The following is an 18,973-nucleotide window of genomic DNA, read 5'->3' as shown; positions in this document are numbered from 1 at the left end:
CTTCATAAGGAAAAGAAAGAAGCCTTTAATTTCAGCCCTAGAGTGATCACACCCTTTTCAAACACCCAGGCCCCAGTGGGGCTAATGTTCAGGGGAGGCCAGAATTTGACAAGCTCAATAGCACTGTGAGCCCACACCTGAATTTAGAACTTGGCCTGGGAGTCCGTGTCAGGACCCTGGCAAATCAAATCGGGCCTGAGGACAAGGCTGGGGAGTATCAAATACCAAGTGAAGCAAACTGATGTGCTCCTAACAGGTTGAGCTGGATACATATGAAAACAACAAAGCTCTCGTACCTTCCTGCAAGAGACGCTGCATCATATCTGCCAGGGAAATAGAGAAATTGTCTGCCTGGCTATTCTGTCCACAGATTGACTTTTCCTTCTTTTTCTTTTCTTTTCTTTCTTTCCTTCTTTCATTCCTTTCTTCCTATTCCTTGTGGTCCATTTTTAGGATAGGATTGTCTGCCAGTGTCTGTTCTAATGGAAAAAATCCTAATCCTGCAAGCTCTTTACCAAAATGGAGATGATTTTTATCTTTGACTTAAAGATACTATGAAATAAAAAAAGCACTGAAAAAAAGTTCATTAATAGTCTTTAATCTAATTGGCATGGTGGGACTTTTGTTAATAGTCAATCTCAGAGGCAGGTTTTTGCTTTCACAACAACATTCATGCTTCTTGCTATTAAATGGTCACCAAACGACCTTATACAATTTATGTGGATTCACAAAGCAAATTGACTCTCTCCCAGCTGTACTGAAAATGTGGTGTGTTCAATTCATTGACTTTCTATGAGAAGAAACGTCCAAGTCTGAGTCTGTGGACAGTGGGTTCTGACTGCACGAGAACTGGAGGGGAGGCGTCGCTGCCCCAGCTCCAGGCAGAGCGCTGCTCTCTCCCGTGGCCGCTAAGTCACCATCCCCGTGAGGTACAGTGACACGTCAACTTCTAGTCTGGACTGACACATATGGATAGAGAACAAAAAGGAAATACATAACTTATATCTCACTAAGCATTCATGAACCAAAAATAAATTCTATTTCTATGTTACATTTACACAATTAGAAAAATCTAAAATGAGATGGTAAAGTCGTAAAAACTTTGTTTAAGCCCCGCTGCAAATAAAATGAAGTGATCCCTATGATTGTCATTCTTAATTTCCAAAGATATTTAGAGCCACACTTGGCTAATAAATAGAATAAACTGCTTATGCGCAGAATTTAGATTCAAATACAGCATCACTGTTTGACCCAGTGAAAGGGACGTTTACAATCAGATCATTCCTGAATAGCCTTTCATTTTTGAGAACATGGCTAGAAGTAACTGAGCCCCAGTACTGAGGCAGAGCTGGAGCTAAAACAAAGTGTTCATACACACATGTATTTTGCATAAATAAATGAAATAACAAGACATAAAAATGACTCAAATCCGGCAACTGTGAGGCAAGCCCACACGAGTCGAAACAGATGACTTTTGTTCATGTAGTTTTCGTACAACAGTTTCACATTAGTCAGAAGTGATAAAAAATACCATTTATATCCAGTGCTTATAACACTTACGAAACAACATCTGTGAGTGTGTGTGTTTTTTGTTGATTTTTTTGTTTTGTTTTGTTTTGTTTTGTTTTTACTACAAGTGAAATCAAGTTTCAGTCCTAAAGAACAGTCCTTTGTTCTCCACCAGCCCAGAATATTATTTTGGCATGGTCATAAAACAAACAAAATTAACCTGCTATTCTAAATGTTTGCCTTTGTGCAAAATTAATTACATACAATACAATGCTAGCCATACAGCACTCTACCTATGCAACGAAATAAAAAAGGAGTGGGGCAGGGTAAACGCAAAAGTCGAAGAGGATGAGAAAAAAACATGAGAATGAACTGCGGAGGAGAGGTACGTGTTCAAAAGAAATCAGTAAGACAATAATAATAAATACTCATTTTTTGAGAAAAATGACCTCCTCCTCATTTCAAATAAATGTACAAAAACAAAGTTCCAATCCCCAACCAATATTAAGAACAAAACATTCCTATCAGTACCTTAGTCAGCTTATAGAGCGCACTCCCAGCTAATGACTTAGCCAGTAATATCTTGCCTAGACCTATTTATTGCTATTAGATATGGCCTTGAGCACTCTTTAAATAAATATGAAGGTATACTATTTTCTTCCAAGTGACAAAATGGCTCAAGAAATACGATGGGGCCATTCCTATGTCCTGGTGATGAGATTCCGGGTTGTCCTATGAGGGGAACTGTCCCATTTGCAGACACCCTCCCCTGAACCCCTCTGGGTGAGGCCCCTCCCCCACCCATCGGCAATCAGTCTGGTTTCAGGAAGGTCACGACGGCATGGCCGAGCTCCCTGGGGTCAGGAGTCGGGGAACAAAACCTCACTGCTTCCCAGCCCATCAGCACGTCTCTAGAAAATCCCTGTGTGACAGGCGCAGTTGACCTTGTCCACAGGGAGGCCCACCCCCCATATGGCCACCGATAGGGGCATGCACCAGAGGGACTCGCCTGCTGCCCCGGGGGTGAGCTGCTCCCCAGAGTTAATAGTAGGAACATCCCCTCCAGGGAGTGCACTTCCCCTCCTTCTCCTGCCCTATGGTTTTCTCTCATTCTCTGGATGCACCATGACTGTCTGCCTCTATCTTTTCTTTGAGGCTGTCATGCGGCTTCTCGCATCCTGGGGATTTTGCAAAGAACTCCCTAGATGTGCCAGATGGGACAAGGCAGCTCAGTGTAAAGGTGCCAGCCAATGACAGCATCGCTGTAGCTTCCTCTGTGGTCCACAGCCTTGGGCTTTAGGTTTGGCTGCGGGGCCCTCCTGCCGGGAAGTCGCCACCACGGATCCTTGCTGCTGAGTGGCATTCAGGGGGAATGCCGCCGAGCCAGACCCTACCACTCGCTGCTGGGCTGGCACAGGGGGAAATTCTGGCCAGAGACTCAAGGTCTCAGCAAATCTCAGGGGCATGGCTGTTGAAGAGTAAGACTCTGCACCTGAATCCAAACGCACAGCCCTGCAGCCAGATACACTCATGTACAAAAACAACAATATAGGTATTTAATAGTACCTTGTTTCAGAAATGCTTCCAGATGCTCTGGGGACATAAAATCACTATGTACATCTTTTTTATCTAGCAGGAGAAGGAGGTGAAAAGGGCTGAAAGGTTCTTCGGGGAAGGACGGTGAAAAACAAAAATTATTAAATTAATGCCACCAACAATTTTTCAAAAATAAATAGTAAGTGGACCCTTGACATTCTGGAATGAATAAATTATTTAAGAGAAAATGTGTTAAGACTGAATGTCAGGGTTAAAGGCAAAGGGGTAATGGATGTAGTGAGAGGCGGTCTCAGGCAGAGAAGGCCGCCTTGTCGGTGTCTGGTGTGCTGATCGCTCCGGTGTGCGAACGTCGTACCACGTCACACCCTGATGGCACATCAAGAGGCAAACACGATTGGGTACATGCACTGTGGCAACCTTGTTCATTCCTTACAATATCTTGTCTCCAGATTCCTGAGTACTTTACCATTTTCTGGAAAAAAAAAATGTATGCTTTGCTATTTTATTTTAAGATGCCAAAGATTGTCTAAGACTTTGCAGTGTCTCCTTTAAGACTTTCAAAATATTAAGATTCAAAAGTGATGAAAACGTTTGGCACATTCAAAGTTGAACTCTACACATGGAAACACGGAATTCCGAGGCCTTTCAAATCTGCTCTACATGCAGCTGCACACGCCGTGGACTTGTTCTGTTTCACAACATTAATCCTCAGTTGTTTTCTAAAGTAATTCAGAATAAAAACACATTCACAACCTGTAGGCCGGCACAGCATACCTGAGTGAGAATGTTTAACCCCATCTAAAACAGTAACTTAAACCTTTATCAACATCCAAAAGAAAAAAAAAAGTAAGACAAAAATATAAGACTTGTAAGACAGCTATGGGTTGAGATAAGTTTTCAAGTCCTGGTGTCTCATATTTAATATGTCTTCACCTAAATTAAAAAAACAACAACAACAATAACAATAACGACAAAAAACTCAAGTTCATGAAAAATCAGGGAAAACTTAATCTGTCTCACACTTTACAAAACAATTAAGACCATTCTGCTGATGTAATTGTGGAGCCACAAATGCATGCGGGCTCTTATTAAGAACTTTTTGTTGGGGAAGGGGAGGCGAAATGTCAGAGTATTTTAATTCAGCAAACAAACACTCCTCAGTTGGCACTGACAGCTTCCGGGGCTTCATTTTCACTGCTATAGTCTGATTTGGGATCATCTTCATAGTCGTCATACATTTCCATTTCATCCTCTCCATTAATCATTTCATTTCCAGCGAGGCTTCCGCCATCTGTCTTCATACCATAAGTGCTCTGGATGACCGGGAGGCTGGGCTCTGGGCTGGCAGAGGTGCTAGAGCAGTCAGATGTCATCTGAGGTGATGGTGTGGTAGTTGCCATAGTAATAGCACCAGGATACACAACACCTGTTCCTGTGGTGATTGGAATCTGAGGCTGTTGCCTGTATAGATTCAAAACAGTAAAATAAAACAGGAGGAAATATCTATATACAAATATTCGGGGTGGCATTGAGATTCATACACCCCACATTCCAAATTGGGGGGCCCTGTTTGACATTCTAAGCAAATGACAAGATGTGACAAAGGTGTTCCCTGGAGGAGTCCTGCGAATCTCCCTGACGCTGTGGTTGGGGGTAAGCAATATATAATGGAGCAGTTTATTGATGGTTTTGCAACTTAAAAGCAGGGTTCTTACAACATTGCAAATTTGGCAAGGCTTGCATAACACTTGGCATTTGAAACAGATGTTGTAGTTAATTCCATAACGTTACATGTGAGATAATTTTTAAAGATTCTCCCAGAACATTAAAAAAAAATAGAATGGTAATGCGAGACATATCGTAACGAGACTATTAAGCAGGGCGTGTCTATACCTTGGTTTGAGAACTGTGCTGAGGAAAGGTCAAGATGAGAAAGGATCTGGTAGGTCCCAAAGAGTCAGGTATAACAAAGCATATATTCTGTACCCATGAAGTGTCCATTTACTTCCATGGCAGAACTTGCAGGGAAGCAGCTCCTTCGGGGAGCTTCTACTTTCCTAATTAAGGAAGGATCATCTTGGATGTCATTATTCTGAGGCTCTGTGCTGGAGTTGGGTCTCATTAAATATGAGACACCAGGACTTGGAGGAGTCGCAAGTGCAGAGCGCAAGAGCTCTGCCTCTCAGCGAAGTAACACACATTGATCGTCTGGTCCTCCATCCTCGCGGTGGCCAAGGCCAGCTCACAGCAGATCACTCCGTCACAGTGTTGCTCTGGCTCAGTTACACTCGCCAGACCCTTTATGAAGACCAGCCTCTCCCTCTGCAGGGAGACATGGCTACCTGACACTTGACATCCCTTGAGTAATTATAACTGGTCAAAAGAATTAACAACCTACTACCTTGCTCAAAAACGATGGCTGAAACAATATTCTCATGGATGCGATAGTCACCAAGTTTTCTCAGTCTTTATGGAAAATAATTCTAATTTAAGTTTATTCCAAAATGTCATTGTAACTATTCTTTCTGAGCCTCAGTTTCCATATATTTATAAAGGCTGAGGTCAGGGGAGGCTTGGAAGGTCCTTTCACCTTCTAATACTGATGGCTTTAGGTCAGTCCATCACTTAAACGATTCTTATTGACCCAATACATTATCAGTGAAGCTTTCTATCTACCTCAGTCTAAAAGGAAAATATCCTGAATCAATGAAGAATTAGTGTGGTTACCAGCTATTCTTCAACATGTCCTGGAGAAGCATAATTTTCTCAAAAAGGCCTGCATACTCTCCATCCTGGCAGAAGGAGGAATGATGAAGACAGCCTGGAACTGCCCTGTGAGATAGCTGTGGGGTGATCTCTAACACAGTCTTTCAATCTCTAGAAGGCACAATAATGAATACCTACCTTTGCCTAACATAATATGTAAAATGTTTTCATACATATTATCTCCCTCAACACGGCAAACCTGTGAGGTATGATTATGCCCACTTTTCAGGTGAAGAAAATGAGGCCTTATGGCCCTGGATTCAGCAATCAAAAGAGTCAGAATATGAATCTGGGGCCCCTGATTTGAATTCCATCAGTCTTTGCTTCATAGATATCCAATGTACAGATACACCGTGCGCTCTATCTCATACAAATTCCTGAGTCCTACCGAACAGCTGTTACCCCATTGACACTAAGCACCTGGTATTGGTCCATATTCTGTGAGGCTCCTGGTGACTTTCTGGCTGCCCGAAAGGAAAAGATGAGAGAGGGATCTAAGTCTATGTGTAAAAAACATCTTATAAAATAATGGTCTCCCTCTCGCAGAACCAAATTCTAAACACAGTGTACTTCCACTTCCTAAATTTTGGGTAAATTAACGCAAATTAAATCTCATGCTAACCTGCCCAAGGCAGCGAATGCCTCATTAAACATTTTACTGAATTTGGATAATTGCAATAAAAAATCACATAATGAGTGTAGAGTAAAACCTTTTGCTGTGGTAGTAACCCGTTTTACAGGTTTCTCAATTTGGTGAGCTAATCTATGATACAAACTCTATGTTTGATACAGAAGCTATCGAACAGTATACTTCATTTCACACAGGACTTTTTTTTTACCACAAAGAATAGATGGTCATTTTTGCAGTAATTTTAACTCAAAATATCTATACTTTAGCTCTGTTAAACAAAATTTGAATTGAGCTATGATGTGCTGGGGACAATGCTTGGTTTGGTTGCATTCACACTATCTTCTTCAATCTTCACAATAAGCCTGAAAGAGAAATGGTATTTCTCTTCTTTTACAGACAAAGTACAGAGAGTTTAGGGTGTTTGTCCAAGGCCGCACACATACCACAGCCAGGAGCTGAACCATTCCGGGCCACAGATTCTCTCCTGGATATCAAGGTTGGGGCAAGAAAGGCAAGCTCACACTACCAGAAAAATACTTAATGGTCTGAATCAGAATCAAATTCTTTTAAACACAGTATTTGGACATTCAGTTGGCAACGGGACACTAAAAACAAACCAACAGACAACCAAAACACCTGTGCACCTTATTTTCTGCCGTGAGGCACACATAATAGTCAAAAGCCAGGGTGGTTGAATGATACTGGACTATGTCACCCACTGACCTACCTACTCCCTGCCTGGCCAAGCCCCCTCGCTCCTCAAAGACACCGGCTCCTGGCTAACTGTGGCGCTCTCTCCCGCGTCACCCCTGCCTAACTACTGATGACTCGCTGTCCACATAGATGATGATTATGACACCTTTCAATCTCAGTCTCTTGACCTCCTCCTCTCCACTGTGAAGGTCTGGCCCTCTCCCCATACCAATCGTTCACTCCCTTGTCATGCAGCTGACCTAGTCACTTCCAACTGCATCCTCTCCTTAACCTCAGTTTTAAACACCTCACTCTGACCGCTGCATCTGTCTAATTTTTATCCTCTAATCCCCTGTTCAACAATTCTCCCACTCCCCACCCCCCACACCAAGGAACTACAATTCCTTAATCCTTCAATCACCTTCACTGTCTCTCTCCTTCCCACATCCCCAGTTACTCTTTACCCCGTATAAACTCTGAGTTAATCACTCTCTCGTAGATACTCTCCACACTCTTAGGTAGCAAAACTCTAAGTCTCCGCCTGCTCTCTGATGACTCCCACACAGCAGAACTTGGCTGCAGAAAGCATAATGCCATGCTTGCTAGTCTCTAAGGTTAAGAGCATAAACTTGAAATTGACCTCTGCGGCTCTTCAGCCACCATATTGCCCTCTTTCCTTGACCACTCCTCCTTCTCCTCTGCCAGATAATTGTTTCATACCTTCTCAACTCCCCCTTCCCAATCCTCACTCTCAGTTAATGGCTCAGCTTTTCATTTCATGCATAAATTAGAAGTACTCAAGAGAAACTTTTTTAAAACCTCACCCAAGGATATGTTATTGATTTTTGAGGGGGGGAGGATGGAGAGAGAGAGAGAGAGGAACATCGATCAGTTGCCCACCCCCAAACCCCTGCACAGGCCCTGACTGGGGAATGAACCCACAACCTTTTTTTTTTGGTGTACGCGGTGATGCTCCAACCAACTGAGCCCCCTGGCCAAGGCCTGAAGAAACTTTTCACAAGCTCCCACCCTCACTTTTATCCACTACCTCTGTCTGTGCTCCTAATTCTCTGCCTGCCTTGCTGTATTTTGAACAAATTGATAACCCAGTGTAAGACCAACCCCTCTGCTTGTGCACTGAACCTATGTGCTCTTGCTTACTAAGGACCTCTTTCCAGCAACTCTCTCTCTCTCTCATTTTGCCTCTTTCTTAGCTTACTCCTTGCAGCACATAAACATGTCCTGGTGTAAAAAAAAAAAAAAAACAACACTCTCTCTTGACTCACATCCCCTTCCAGCTAGTACCCTATTTCTCTAATCTCCTTCAAAGCAAAACTCTTTGAAAGATGGCATATATTCACTTTCTCCATTTCTTCTACTCAATTCTTCCTTAAATCCACTTTAATCACTCCCAACACTCCACTGAGACAGAGCTTGAAAAGGTCACGCACCAACGATCACATTGTTAAACTCAAAAGTCCATTCTTGGTCCTCACCTTACTTGACCTACGCCATGACCAGCATTTGATACAGTGGATCACTTTTCTCCTTACTTAAATACTTTGTTCACTTGTCTTCCAAGATACCACACTCTCCTAGTCTTCTTCCTATCTCATTACCTGCTCTAAGTCCCTTTGAGGCCTCCTTCTCATCTCCTTGACATCTAAACACTGAAGTACACAAGAACTCAGTCCTTTAACCTCTTCTCTATCTAAATTCATTTCCTTGGTGATCTTGTCCAATTCTGTAGTTTTTGCTGATAACTCTCAAGTACATCTATAGTAATCACTACATTCCTAAAGTCTAGACTCAGATATAAAGCTTATTTGATTTGGATATCAAATTGCCACCTCAACTTTACAGGTACAAAACTGAACTCCTGATCATTCTCCCATATATCTGCTCCTTTCATGGCCTTTGTGACGTTTGTGAATGACTATTTCAGCTTTCTGGTTGTTTGGGATAGTCCTTGGTATATTTCTCTCAAACCCTATATCCAATTCATCAGCAAATCCTATTGGTCCACTCTCAGTAAAATATCCACTCTCTCTGCTTCTTGCCATCTCCACCCCTACAAACCTGGTCTAAGCCATGATCAACTCTCATCTGGTTTGTTTTAAGAGCCTGGCTATTTCAGGCCATGGCCCCTTCAGACAATACTGAACACAGTAGGTAGAGTGATTTTTTTGAAGCCTGCGTCAGATCACAGTTCCGTATGTAGACCCTTTAGTGCCTTTGCATCTTGCTCGGAGTCAAATTAAATATCTTCATGATGGACAAAAAGTCCTTTCACAATTTGGGCCCCTATCACCTCTCTGACATCCATGACTCTTCTCACCTACTCATTCTGTTTCTATCGTTCTGGCCTCATAATTTCCTAAATAAGCCAATCCCAACCTTTCCATAAAACGGTCACAGTTGCTGTTCTCTCTGCCCAGTTCTTCTCTCAGACATCTGCACAGTTTGCTCCCTCACCTCCTCAGATCTTTGTTCAAGTTTTGTCTGTTCAGTGAGGTTTTCTAGAGCCACTCTGTCTAAAAGTGTGCTCCATCCTCTGAAACTCCTTACCCCTTTTCCTACTTCACTTTGTTCTAAGGTACTTATTACTTTTGAATATTTATTTATTCACTTGTTGATTAATTGTCTGACTTCTCCCACTAGAATAAGTTTCATGAGGATGAGAATTTTCACTAATATAGCCCCAGATCTTAGACAAAGCCCAGAACAAAGGAAGCACCCAATAAAAATCTGTTGAATACATGGAATGAATGAATGAACTAATGAATGAATGAACAAACTAGTGAGAGGGAAAACAAATGAAAAAAATTGGCAAACCTATTATAGACAAGAAAACAAGTAATGAGACTGCATGTATGGGAGTGAAGGTGGTAAAGAAGGGATGTGAATTTAAACATCTTTAGATGCTTGAGTGGTTGTATTTATAAATAAGGAAAATATTTGCTCTAGAAGAGACCAAAGAAAAAGATTAAAACCAACCTACAAAGTAGCAAAAATGCATATTAAAGTTCAGTGAACAGAAAAGAACTTTCTAGCATCAGGAGATATTCCACAAAGAAACTAACTCCCTTGGGAAGTGGCAAGCTCTCTGGCCTCCAAGAGCTCAAGCGTAATTTAGAGGGGACTCCTACAATGGCTGGCTGCTTGAACTATAAGGCTTCTGAGACCCTTCCTATGTTATCGCTGCTTCTATGGATGCAAAATCACAAGCTAACTGTAACAGTGGTCTTCCTAGCTCATTGTCATTATCAGTATAAATAAAGACTAAAAAATTAAGTGAGCATAGCTAATTAATAGCTGGAGACGCCTAGCTTTCAAGGGTTTCCAAAATATTGCTCCACCCAATCTATCTTATTGTCCTTTAAAGCCAGGGGAATTCCTAGCTTTCTTCTTTATTACTGAACATTTCCACATTTTCCCCCTCCCATGTGTTCATGTTCTCTTTCACACTAAAATAGGAATATTTATCCTTACTTTCTACCAGGCTGACCCTACCCAAACCTCAGGCCTCTTTCCTCAACGATGACCTGTAGCTAAGCCTAATGCATAGTGATCTCTCCTCCTCTAAGCTTGACTTGTTCTTTCTAAAAAATCAAAATATTTACTTTGTTATACATTATGTGCAACACTATGCAATGTATTCCGTGTGTGTGTGTGTGTGTGTGTGTGTGTGTGTATGTAATAAACTATTACTTGCTAATCTATTCATGTATGTATCTGGTTTCCCTGATTATAGCATTCTCTGAAAGCTCTCTGTATCGCGTACTAATGCCTCATGTACTCTATCAGTTTAGTACAGTGCTTGGCACAGAGCTGGTTTCAAACAGGCCCTTACCAATTGACTGACTAATCAATCAGCAAAATGGAAAAATCCAGCCATCATGCTCAAGCGTTGTCTATTGGAAATTACTTTCCTAAAAAGCATTTTTCCTTCCTTTACAGATCAATTGCAAAGTCAAAATTCAAACACTGCTGATTTCACAAACAGGAATAGCTGGTAAGTATTGGGCTTTACAAATAATGAATGTGCACATCAAAATCAAAGTTGCAGATGTTTGTAAAAGTATATACATGCAGCTTGCATGAGCAGAGATGCCTAAAAACCCTTCCACCCCAGCCCAAGGAAAGAATATAAGCTAACGCTCAGAGAGTCCAAGCTGGCCTTGACAGAGTCCAGCATAGCTGCATGGCTCCCACATCACAAGAATATTTCAAGAGTACAGTCTGGCTTTGCCAATTGCAAAGGAACTACATTTTTATTTTGGCAACAATAATATTTATTTCAGCTCTCTTGTTTGCTGATCCTTCAGGCCTTTACAGCATCTATAAATGAAGGCAACAAAGTTTGTTTCATTAGAAGATAACCCTATATGTTACACATCTCTGTAGTTGATATTGCAGGAAGGAATGGAAATGAGAGCAATCTTTTATCTTACTTACAGAGATTCTAATCCAGCTTTCTTTACAGAAGGCCAATACTGAAAATAAGTATGGCTAGTCTATGCTAATCAATTATGTTTATAAGTATCTTATAGGTTTGATTAGACCTCTTTAGAGGCAAGATCAAAAGAGAAAATGTTAAAATTGCTTATAGCATAAGGCAATAGACTATGATTCTTTATAATATAAAATATATACTTGGCACATAGCACTACTTTTCTAGAATAATAATGTTTATTTTGGAGCTTCCAATCTGCCAGAGACTGTTCCAAGTGCTTTAGATATATTAATAGTTATTCAGTCTTCAGCAGGGTCCAATGTCTTAGGTAAAATTGTCATCTCCATTCTGTATATGAGGGAATGGAGATACAGAGATTTTAATGTTTCCTAAGGGCAAGTGGACAGTTCAGAGGCATAAAGATAGTTATGCATTAGTTCCTGGAGTCAGGACGATGCAGATCTAATATTTGAGCTGGAATAGTCTGGCTCCAGAATTGATGTTCTTAACCACTACACCATACAACCTCTAAACAATTTGTAGGCTCTAATTGAGAGGTATGTGTAATGGTGGAAAGGACATATGTTTCACATTCACAAAATCCTGGTTTAAATCTCAACTCCACAATTCACTAGCTGTGTGGCCTTGGACAAATTATTTAACATCTCTGAACACTGTTTTTTAACCCCATTGTGAGGATTTTGTAAATTTGTTATATTTTCAATAGTCTGTCTAATTCACTGAGCATATATTCACTGAGTTTATAGCATACAGTAAGTTATTATTATTCAAAAACTAGCCCTAAATATAATATGTTATAATATCTGCATAATCCTCTATTAGTTCATGGTAAATTACTGAATGAGCTTCAAATAAATGGAAATACACTTGGCCATAGTTCTTTGGAAGAAGACAACATTGAAGCTATATGTATCCTAATGAATTGCATTTCAACTGAATACCATTTCAACATTGAAATACTTTTATCAGAAGTATTCCAAAATTCTGATACTTAACCTGTCAATCAAGGGGGTTAAATACAAGGCAAGAACTAACTTAACTCCATTTCACATAATTGATATATTCATTTCATAACAGCTGAGTAAAAAAAGATTTAACTCACTGAACTTTTAGTTGTATCATCAGTAAAATGCATGACAACATTAAGCAAAATTTTATTGGCTTGAAAGTTATGCATGTCTTTTCAAACTCAGCTATAAATATTGATCTTACCTTCATTCCCTCAAGAATTCAACAGCAATGTTTGAATTTCTTACTTGCTTTTCCCTCTTGTAACAACTTCACATCTATGGAAGATCAATTTCCAAAGAGGAACCCCAGGGAGTTACTAATCTATCAAATACAACTACTTAAAAGAGAATACAATTCTTCAGGTGGAAATAACACCTGGCTTTATATAAAGTATTATTACCAAGCTGGGCAGAAGAATATTCTCAGCACTGAAGGTTAAAGACTAAGACATCCACTGGGCACTGCTTGCACATCTGCAGCCTTGTTCCCTAGACTAACGTGATCCTCCTCCACTACCCAAATTGGGATCTTTACTCGCTAAATTTCAAAACTCCTTTTATGCCACTACATATCACAACCAAAGATCTTAGTTGGTCTGGCTTCTAGAAGCTCTTCCTCAAATAGCATAGCCATACTCATGACTGTGCCAAAGTCGGGCTCTGAGGATTCTTTTGAGGCCACGTGGTCAGGACAAGTCCTCAGTCATGCGACACAACAGAGGCAGAGACCTGCCCGGAAATCTTTGTTCTTTCTAAACTTTCAGCCACCATAAGGCCTCTAGGAACCTCCAGTTCTTTCTTATTTAGAGGATTATGGGATTTGTGTACCAATACACATATCATGATACAATACACAGTCGACACTCAATAAATGGTATGTGCTACTGTTTTACTTTTTTTATTTTACAAGCATTGTTATATGTTAAGATATTCTGATTCAGAGCTGTTTCAATGTATCCTTTGGTAAAGGGATCTAAATCAAATAGAATTACTGCATCTCGAATTTTCAGGTAAGTGTCAGGGAACTAAAATGGTACCTTTGATAACCTCCCAGATGATGGTGAAAGAGACCCATTATGCACCACTGGGTTCACAGGGGCATGAATGAGAGAAGGGTGGGGGGGGGGTCACAAAGGACCTCAAATTTAAACTTTTGATTCCCTGTTCAAAAGAGGTTACATACAGTCTCGCAGATACACTAACAGGTTTAAAAGAAGACATTTATCACACAGTCTTAAATTTGTATTCTGTTACATATGACTATACTTCCTAAAGCGTACCACGAATTGGTATTTTTCATAAATCTTCTGATCAGCATGTGATTAGGTCCATTATACTGCATTGTACTTCTGGTGTTAAAAGCATTATTTTTAAAAATGCAAACATTTATATTATATGAGAATCTGATTATCCTATTTTGGCACGTCTTCATCTGTCACTAGATTGGGATCCTCACAAAATGGTTTAAGCCTCTATTTACCTTGAAAAGTTTCTGCCACAGGGGAAAGAAATTCACTTATTATCTAGTGTTATATAAAGTTTTTCTATGATAGTACATCCATATTTAACAGTAATTATGATAAGAATTCACCTTTATTGATATTGTACTAAGTAAGTAAGCACTACAGAAAGCACTGCTTCACTGAACCTCTCAACAACCCTATGCGATAGGTACTATTATTTGCTTCATTTTACACACGAGAAAACAGAAGCTTAGAGAAGTTAAACCACTGCCCAAGCCGGGGACCCAGTCAGCGCTGAGCCTGACAGACGCCGAAGCCTGCGCTCCGCCCCAGCGCACTGCGCGGACCGTACAGATTCAGTGGCTTTTTTTGTTTGTTTGTTTTTATCCTATTTTCTATTCCAAATTAACTTTATGCTTTTAAACACCTGATCTGGAAGCTAACTTTTTGTTCCATGAGGTTACTTTTCGAGTGTCCTTAACGCTAACTAGCTCGCTACTTCTCCTTTAAGATACGGATTTCTTTGCTTCTTATTTCCCAGGCGTAGCGCAGCCCCACAATTCTCTGTCCAGTTAACGGTGAGTGAGTATAGCTTCCTTTTTACTCACTCTACTCTTCTCTCCTAAGCGCTTTCCCAAGTGTCTTCCCACTCTGAACCCAGCTGCCCTCGGGCAGGTACCTCCGGAGTGGCCGCGCCCCCACGCTCCCCACCCCCTCCCGCGCTTCCAGGTCCGGCTGTGCTGGAACCTACAGGCATCTGCATCCCCACTTATCCTGACTACTGTGGTTTCAAGGGGCCTCTTTTGAACGCAGACAGCCAGTCAGCCAAGTTGAAATTTATACCAGAAATCTATTACCTAATTTTTAAACAAAATGACATGAAATCAGACTTGAAGATATCAAAAACATGTCTAGTTTTTGATTTAAGCAAGAAAATCCACATTGTTACTGTTTCCACCACAGAATAATTTACTGCAACAGGAGTTCTGGATCTTATGCCAAAAATGAGGTCCTCTAACCAATGTCAAGGCCAATTATCTTGTGGTAGATCCCACAACAAAAGCAGACTATTGTGATTAGAGTCAGAAGCACCACCCAGAGAAGTTGGAAAGCTTCTGGGGATTTCTTAAGTTTAGTTTTTATTTTTTCCTCCTTGTGTGTCTGTTTAAATAAACTACCAGAAACTTTGTGTGTGGGCACTGAACATCTTAGATTAGTCTGGGCGACAAGGACAGAGGGTGATCCATTGGGAGAAACCTGCTGCAGATTTGGTTTCGAGTAGGAGCCGCCCTGCAAGGCTGTGTGCCTGAGACCGAGCAAAGATGACCACGGCCAGGCCCCTTTGGGATGGTGTCACAGCTTCCTCCCTGCCCTAATCGCCTTCCCAAACAAGCTGCCTAGCCACCCTGAGGTTTCTTACTGGGAAGGGGAAGCCCAGGTGGCCAAGTTCAGGAGCACTTACCCCACAGTAAAGAACTGCCTCATCTCCTGTCTCCGAGACCTCATCAGTTGTTTATACTCCCCGATCCGGAGCTTTTTGCCATCAACAATGCAGGTGCGTTTCGGTCGAGGTTTGTATTTATAGTTCGGGTACTTCTCTAAGTGGATTTTGCTTAGCCGGGCCTGCTCTTCGTAATAAGGTTGCTTCTCTTGGTTGGACATGGATTTCCAGCGAGATCCTAGACATGAAAATAACCTTGAGTGCCTATGCGGGGAAGGCAACATATTCGTGGCAAATACAGCTCAGTTTACCTTCCCACTGCTTCACTCACCTGGGCTCCGAGTGACTCCTAGTACCACATAACTGGTGAGCCTCGCAACTAGTCTTTTAGACTATAGAGCAAAGGCTAATTTTGCATGTGATACATTTATTCCTCTCAATGATTTAAAGGTGTTACAATAAGTACATTGTTTTAAAACATGTCTTTGCTGCTTAAAGATCATCTTCAACATCAAAATCTTTTCCCACCACCATCTGCCCATCCCCCTCGAGAGAGTTAAAAGCCTAACCTTCCTAAGCACACTTTCGGTATGACGGGTTTTGGGAAAAGCTTTCTTGGTTCCAGAAATTCAAACCTCTCTCTCATTCCAAGCATCTTTAGGAAAGCTAGCCTTTGATAAGATGTCAGCGGATATGATATCCTTCCATGTATAAAAACCCACTGTGCACACTGCCTCCCCTGGCCTAGGGTAATTAAAAAGCCTAAACTCTACTTAAGAAGTTATAGCTTTAGAACCGGAAGGTACAGTTGGAATTATATATACGATTTTCAAGTACTATAAACGTTCATTCAAAGCCGTACCAATAAAAGTACAAAAATTTTTAATATGGTTTACACAGGAAGAAGGAAAAGTATTCACTCCTCTAATATTGTTTATAAAGAATTATCTAAACACTTGACGAAGAAGGGATGTGTTTTTTTACATGTATCAAATTGCATTTTTGTGTCTCACTGGTGAATAAAGCGGTAACAGCTGTGCTGACTGGATGTTAGCTATTCTTCAGTGGAGATTTTTCATACATAAACAAATGGAAAAGTTGTACAAATATTCTCCGTAGCCAGCAATATCCTGGTCTGCTCTAATAGCACATCCATCCCTGTTCGCTCCCGATTGTGCGCAAGTTGTATAGGGCATCTGTGCAGATAGGCTTGTCAGTGCTCACAGGCTTCCAGCAGCTTAGAGCCCTGGTTAACAGAGGATTCTTGGTGCTCTCATGCTTGGAAGTTTACATTTTAATGAATACACTTACTATATTCTTAATAATTTTTTCTCAGAATGCACACCAATAATATAAATTCCCCACAGCTGCCAAAATGGGAACAGAGAAGTTCTGTGCCCATGCGGGAGCTTACTCATGCTGCTACTAAAATGGAAAAAAAAAATTCAAAGTCAGATATCAAACTTTAAGGACAGAGAAGCACTGGTTTTCTTTTGAATGTCTATTAATTAGAAAAACTTTAATATATACATTGGGAACATTTTGGTTTGAAAGGTATTTAAATTAGAAGAAATAATACCCCTACACATATCTCTGAGACTCTAAAAATAAACTTAATTGTAATGACATTCACTATCCATCATGAAATTCAAAAGTCAAAATGGAAAAGAAGGGAAATTTGTATTTTAACGTTTCACCACTATTGGATCTATGTATGTTTTAAATTTTCTTAGAGGTCACTGCCTCAAAATGTCTCAGAATCAGGTTAAATTATTTATACAGTGACAGAACATGTGTATTTGTGTATGTCCAGATCACTGATATTCACTCAGGTTAAATATTTATTGCTTTTGAACAAAACATTTAAAAAATGAAAACCACAGTTTAAGTCTCTAATGTTTTTCAGCTTCTTTAACGGCTCCCTTTGAGATTTTGTCACATCATGACAGCTTAAATAGAACAGTGCCTTCTGTGTTTTTTCTTTTTAAAGAGGAAACATGTTGACTGTAATGCTGCGTGTTGAATAAAATATGTTCAATATGTTGAGCACAATAATTCCAAACTGTATAATCTGCACTAGGCAAGCTTCACACTAATAGAACAAGGCTTGAGTTTAATCCTGAGAAACAGGAGAATCACCCTAGCAATTCACCGCAAAGTGGGCCTCTGCCCTGTGGTCCACTGTGCTCGACTCACTGCTATGGAATCTGAACTAGTCACTTCTTATCTAAGTAAATGTAGTTTTATTTTGCAAGTTTTAAAGTTATCATTGGAGGCACTGTGCTACAGCCCATGATCTTCACACTAGTGGAGGCCCGCATCTAAGCCCTTGATGAGTCCTCTCAGAGGGACACATGAAACCGAGAATACTAAAGAAGACCACTGTAGGCTCTGTGTTTCCAAGGCTTCATAACAGCTCATGAATTTAAAAGACTGAATAAGAAAAGGAGATAAAGCTTGTCTCCATGATTGCTGTGTAGCAGTGACCTCTCAGAGTGGCCAAATTGACAGAATTAACGCATACTCTAAATAGTTCTGTCTCTGAAAGAAGTTTTTAGTCAGTCTCACCCTGGCGCCTTGCACATGTAAAAACGCCCAAACCCAAATGCCACACTCTAGGGTAGGAGATGTAGAAGTGGTGACAAAGTTTCCTGTGGCAGCTTGCTGAGCTGTGTCTAACTTCTGCAAACCACAGTCTCCCGTAAATATCAAATTTGCTCTTGCTTTTCACTCTTGGGACACTCATGGGGTAAGAGACCAGCTTCCGCGGCTACACTCACCTAAGATTTTGCTAATGTTGGAGTTATGCATGTCGGGGAAGGCCTGAAGGATTTTCCTCCTCTCATCCTTCGCCCATACCATGAATGCATTCATTGGTCGCTTGATGTGTGGCTCGCTGCTGGCCCGGCCGCGGGCATCCCTGTAGACTCGTGCTTCAGCCACAGTGGCACCTCCTGTTGGCCAACAATAATACTGCTGTAGTTTAGCTGCAGAGCCATTCATTGCTTTACTTCCTGTAACATCAGGGCAGGAAGAACAAGATGGGTGCAAAGCATTATTATCTGGATCATGTAACTCAGCTCACTGCCTGGTTAATCTGCTTTCCCTAGGCCCTTCCTTTCTTTTTAAGTGACATCTTGGAAGCAGAAGACAGTTTCAAATGATAATTTGACAGGCCCTTCTGATATAGGCCTCAAAGACATACGGGGCAAAATTAATGTTGCATGTTTTTATACCCCTAGCACATTTTTAAAACAATCTACGCAGGTGCTAAGGAAGCAATGGCTGACTGCACTTTTGCAGAGCTACCCACTGCCATTCTTCCCCGTATCTATCGTAGCCTCACTTGCCAAAAGCTGCAGCCACTCCAAACCGTGTCTTTCCCTCAAAGAGAATTCTCTTTCACAATATTGCCCCTTGGCCAGG

General features: G+C 40.9%; 1 protein-coding gene across 25 annotated transcripts in view; it reads right to left on the bottom strand.

Moving 5' to 3' along the window:
* Window positions 1–301: 301 nt before the first annotated feature.
* SOX6 (SRY-box transcription factor 6) overlaps window positions 302–18,973 on the bottom strand; it is a 606,402-nt gene continuing 587,730 nt past the window's right edge. For 19 of the 25 annotated variants that reach the window (XM_054586042.1, XM_054586045.1, XM_054586046.1 and 16 more), the window contains 3 exons: window positions 18,328–18,561; window positions 15,569–15,785; window positions 302–4,527 (listed from right to left, as the gene is read on the bottom strand). In XM_054586042.1, coding sequence (XP_054442017.1) covers window positions 4,224–4,527; window positions 15,569–15,785; window positions 18,328–18,561 — 755 coding nt within the window. In that variant the 3' untranslated portion in view covers window positions 302–4,223. Of the gene's footprint in view, window positions 4,528–15,564; window positions 15,786–18,327; window positions 18,562–18,973 lie in introns of those variants that run through there. The other 6 variants (XM_054586053.1, XM_054586065.1, XM_054586054.1 and 3 more) reach the window with 3 other exon arrangements.

The sequence above is a fragment of the Pteronotus mesoamericanus genome, unplaced genomic scaffold, assembly GCF_021234165.1.
Source record: "Pteronotus mesoamericanus isolate MK-2021 breed Mesoamerican mustached bat unplaced genomic scaffold, CSHL_Meso_final contig_90, whole genome shotgun sequence".
Classification (NCBI taxonomy): domain Eukaryota; kingdom Metazoa; phylum Chordata; class Mammalia; order Chiroptera; family Mormoopidae; genus Pteronotus; species Pteronotus mesoamericanus.
The sequence above is the reverse complement of the archived record's forward strand: the minus strand, read 5'-3'. Positions and strand labels throughout refer to the sequence as shown.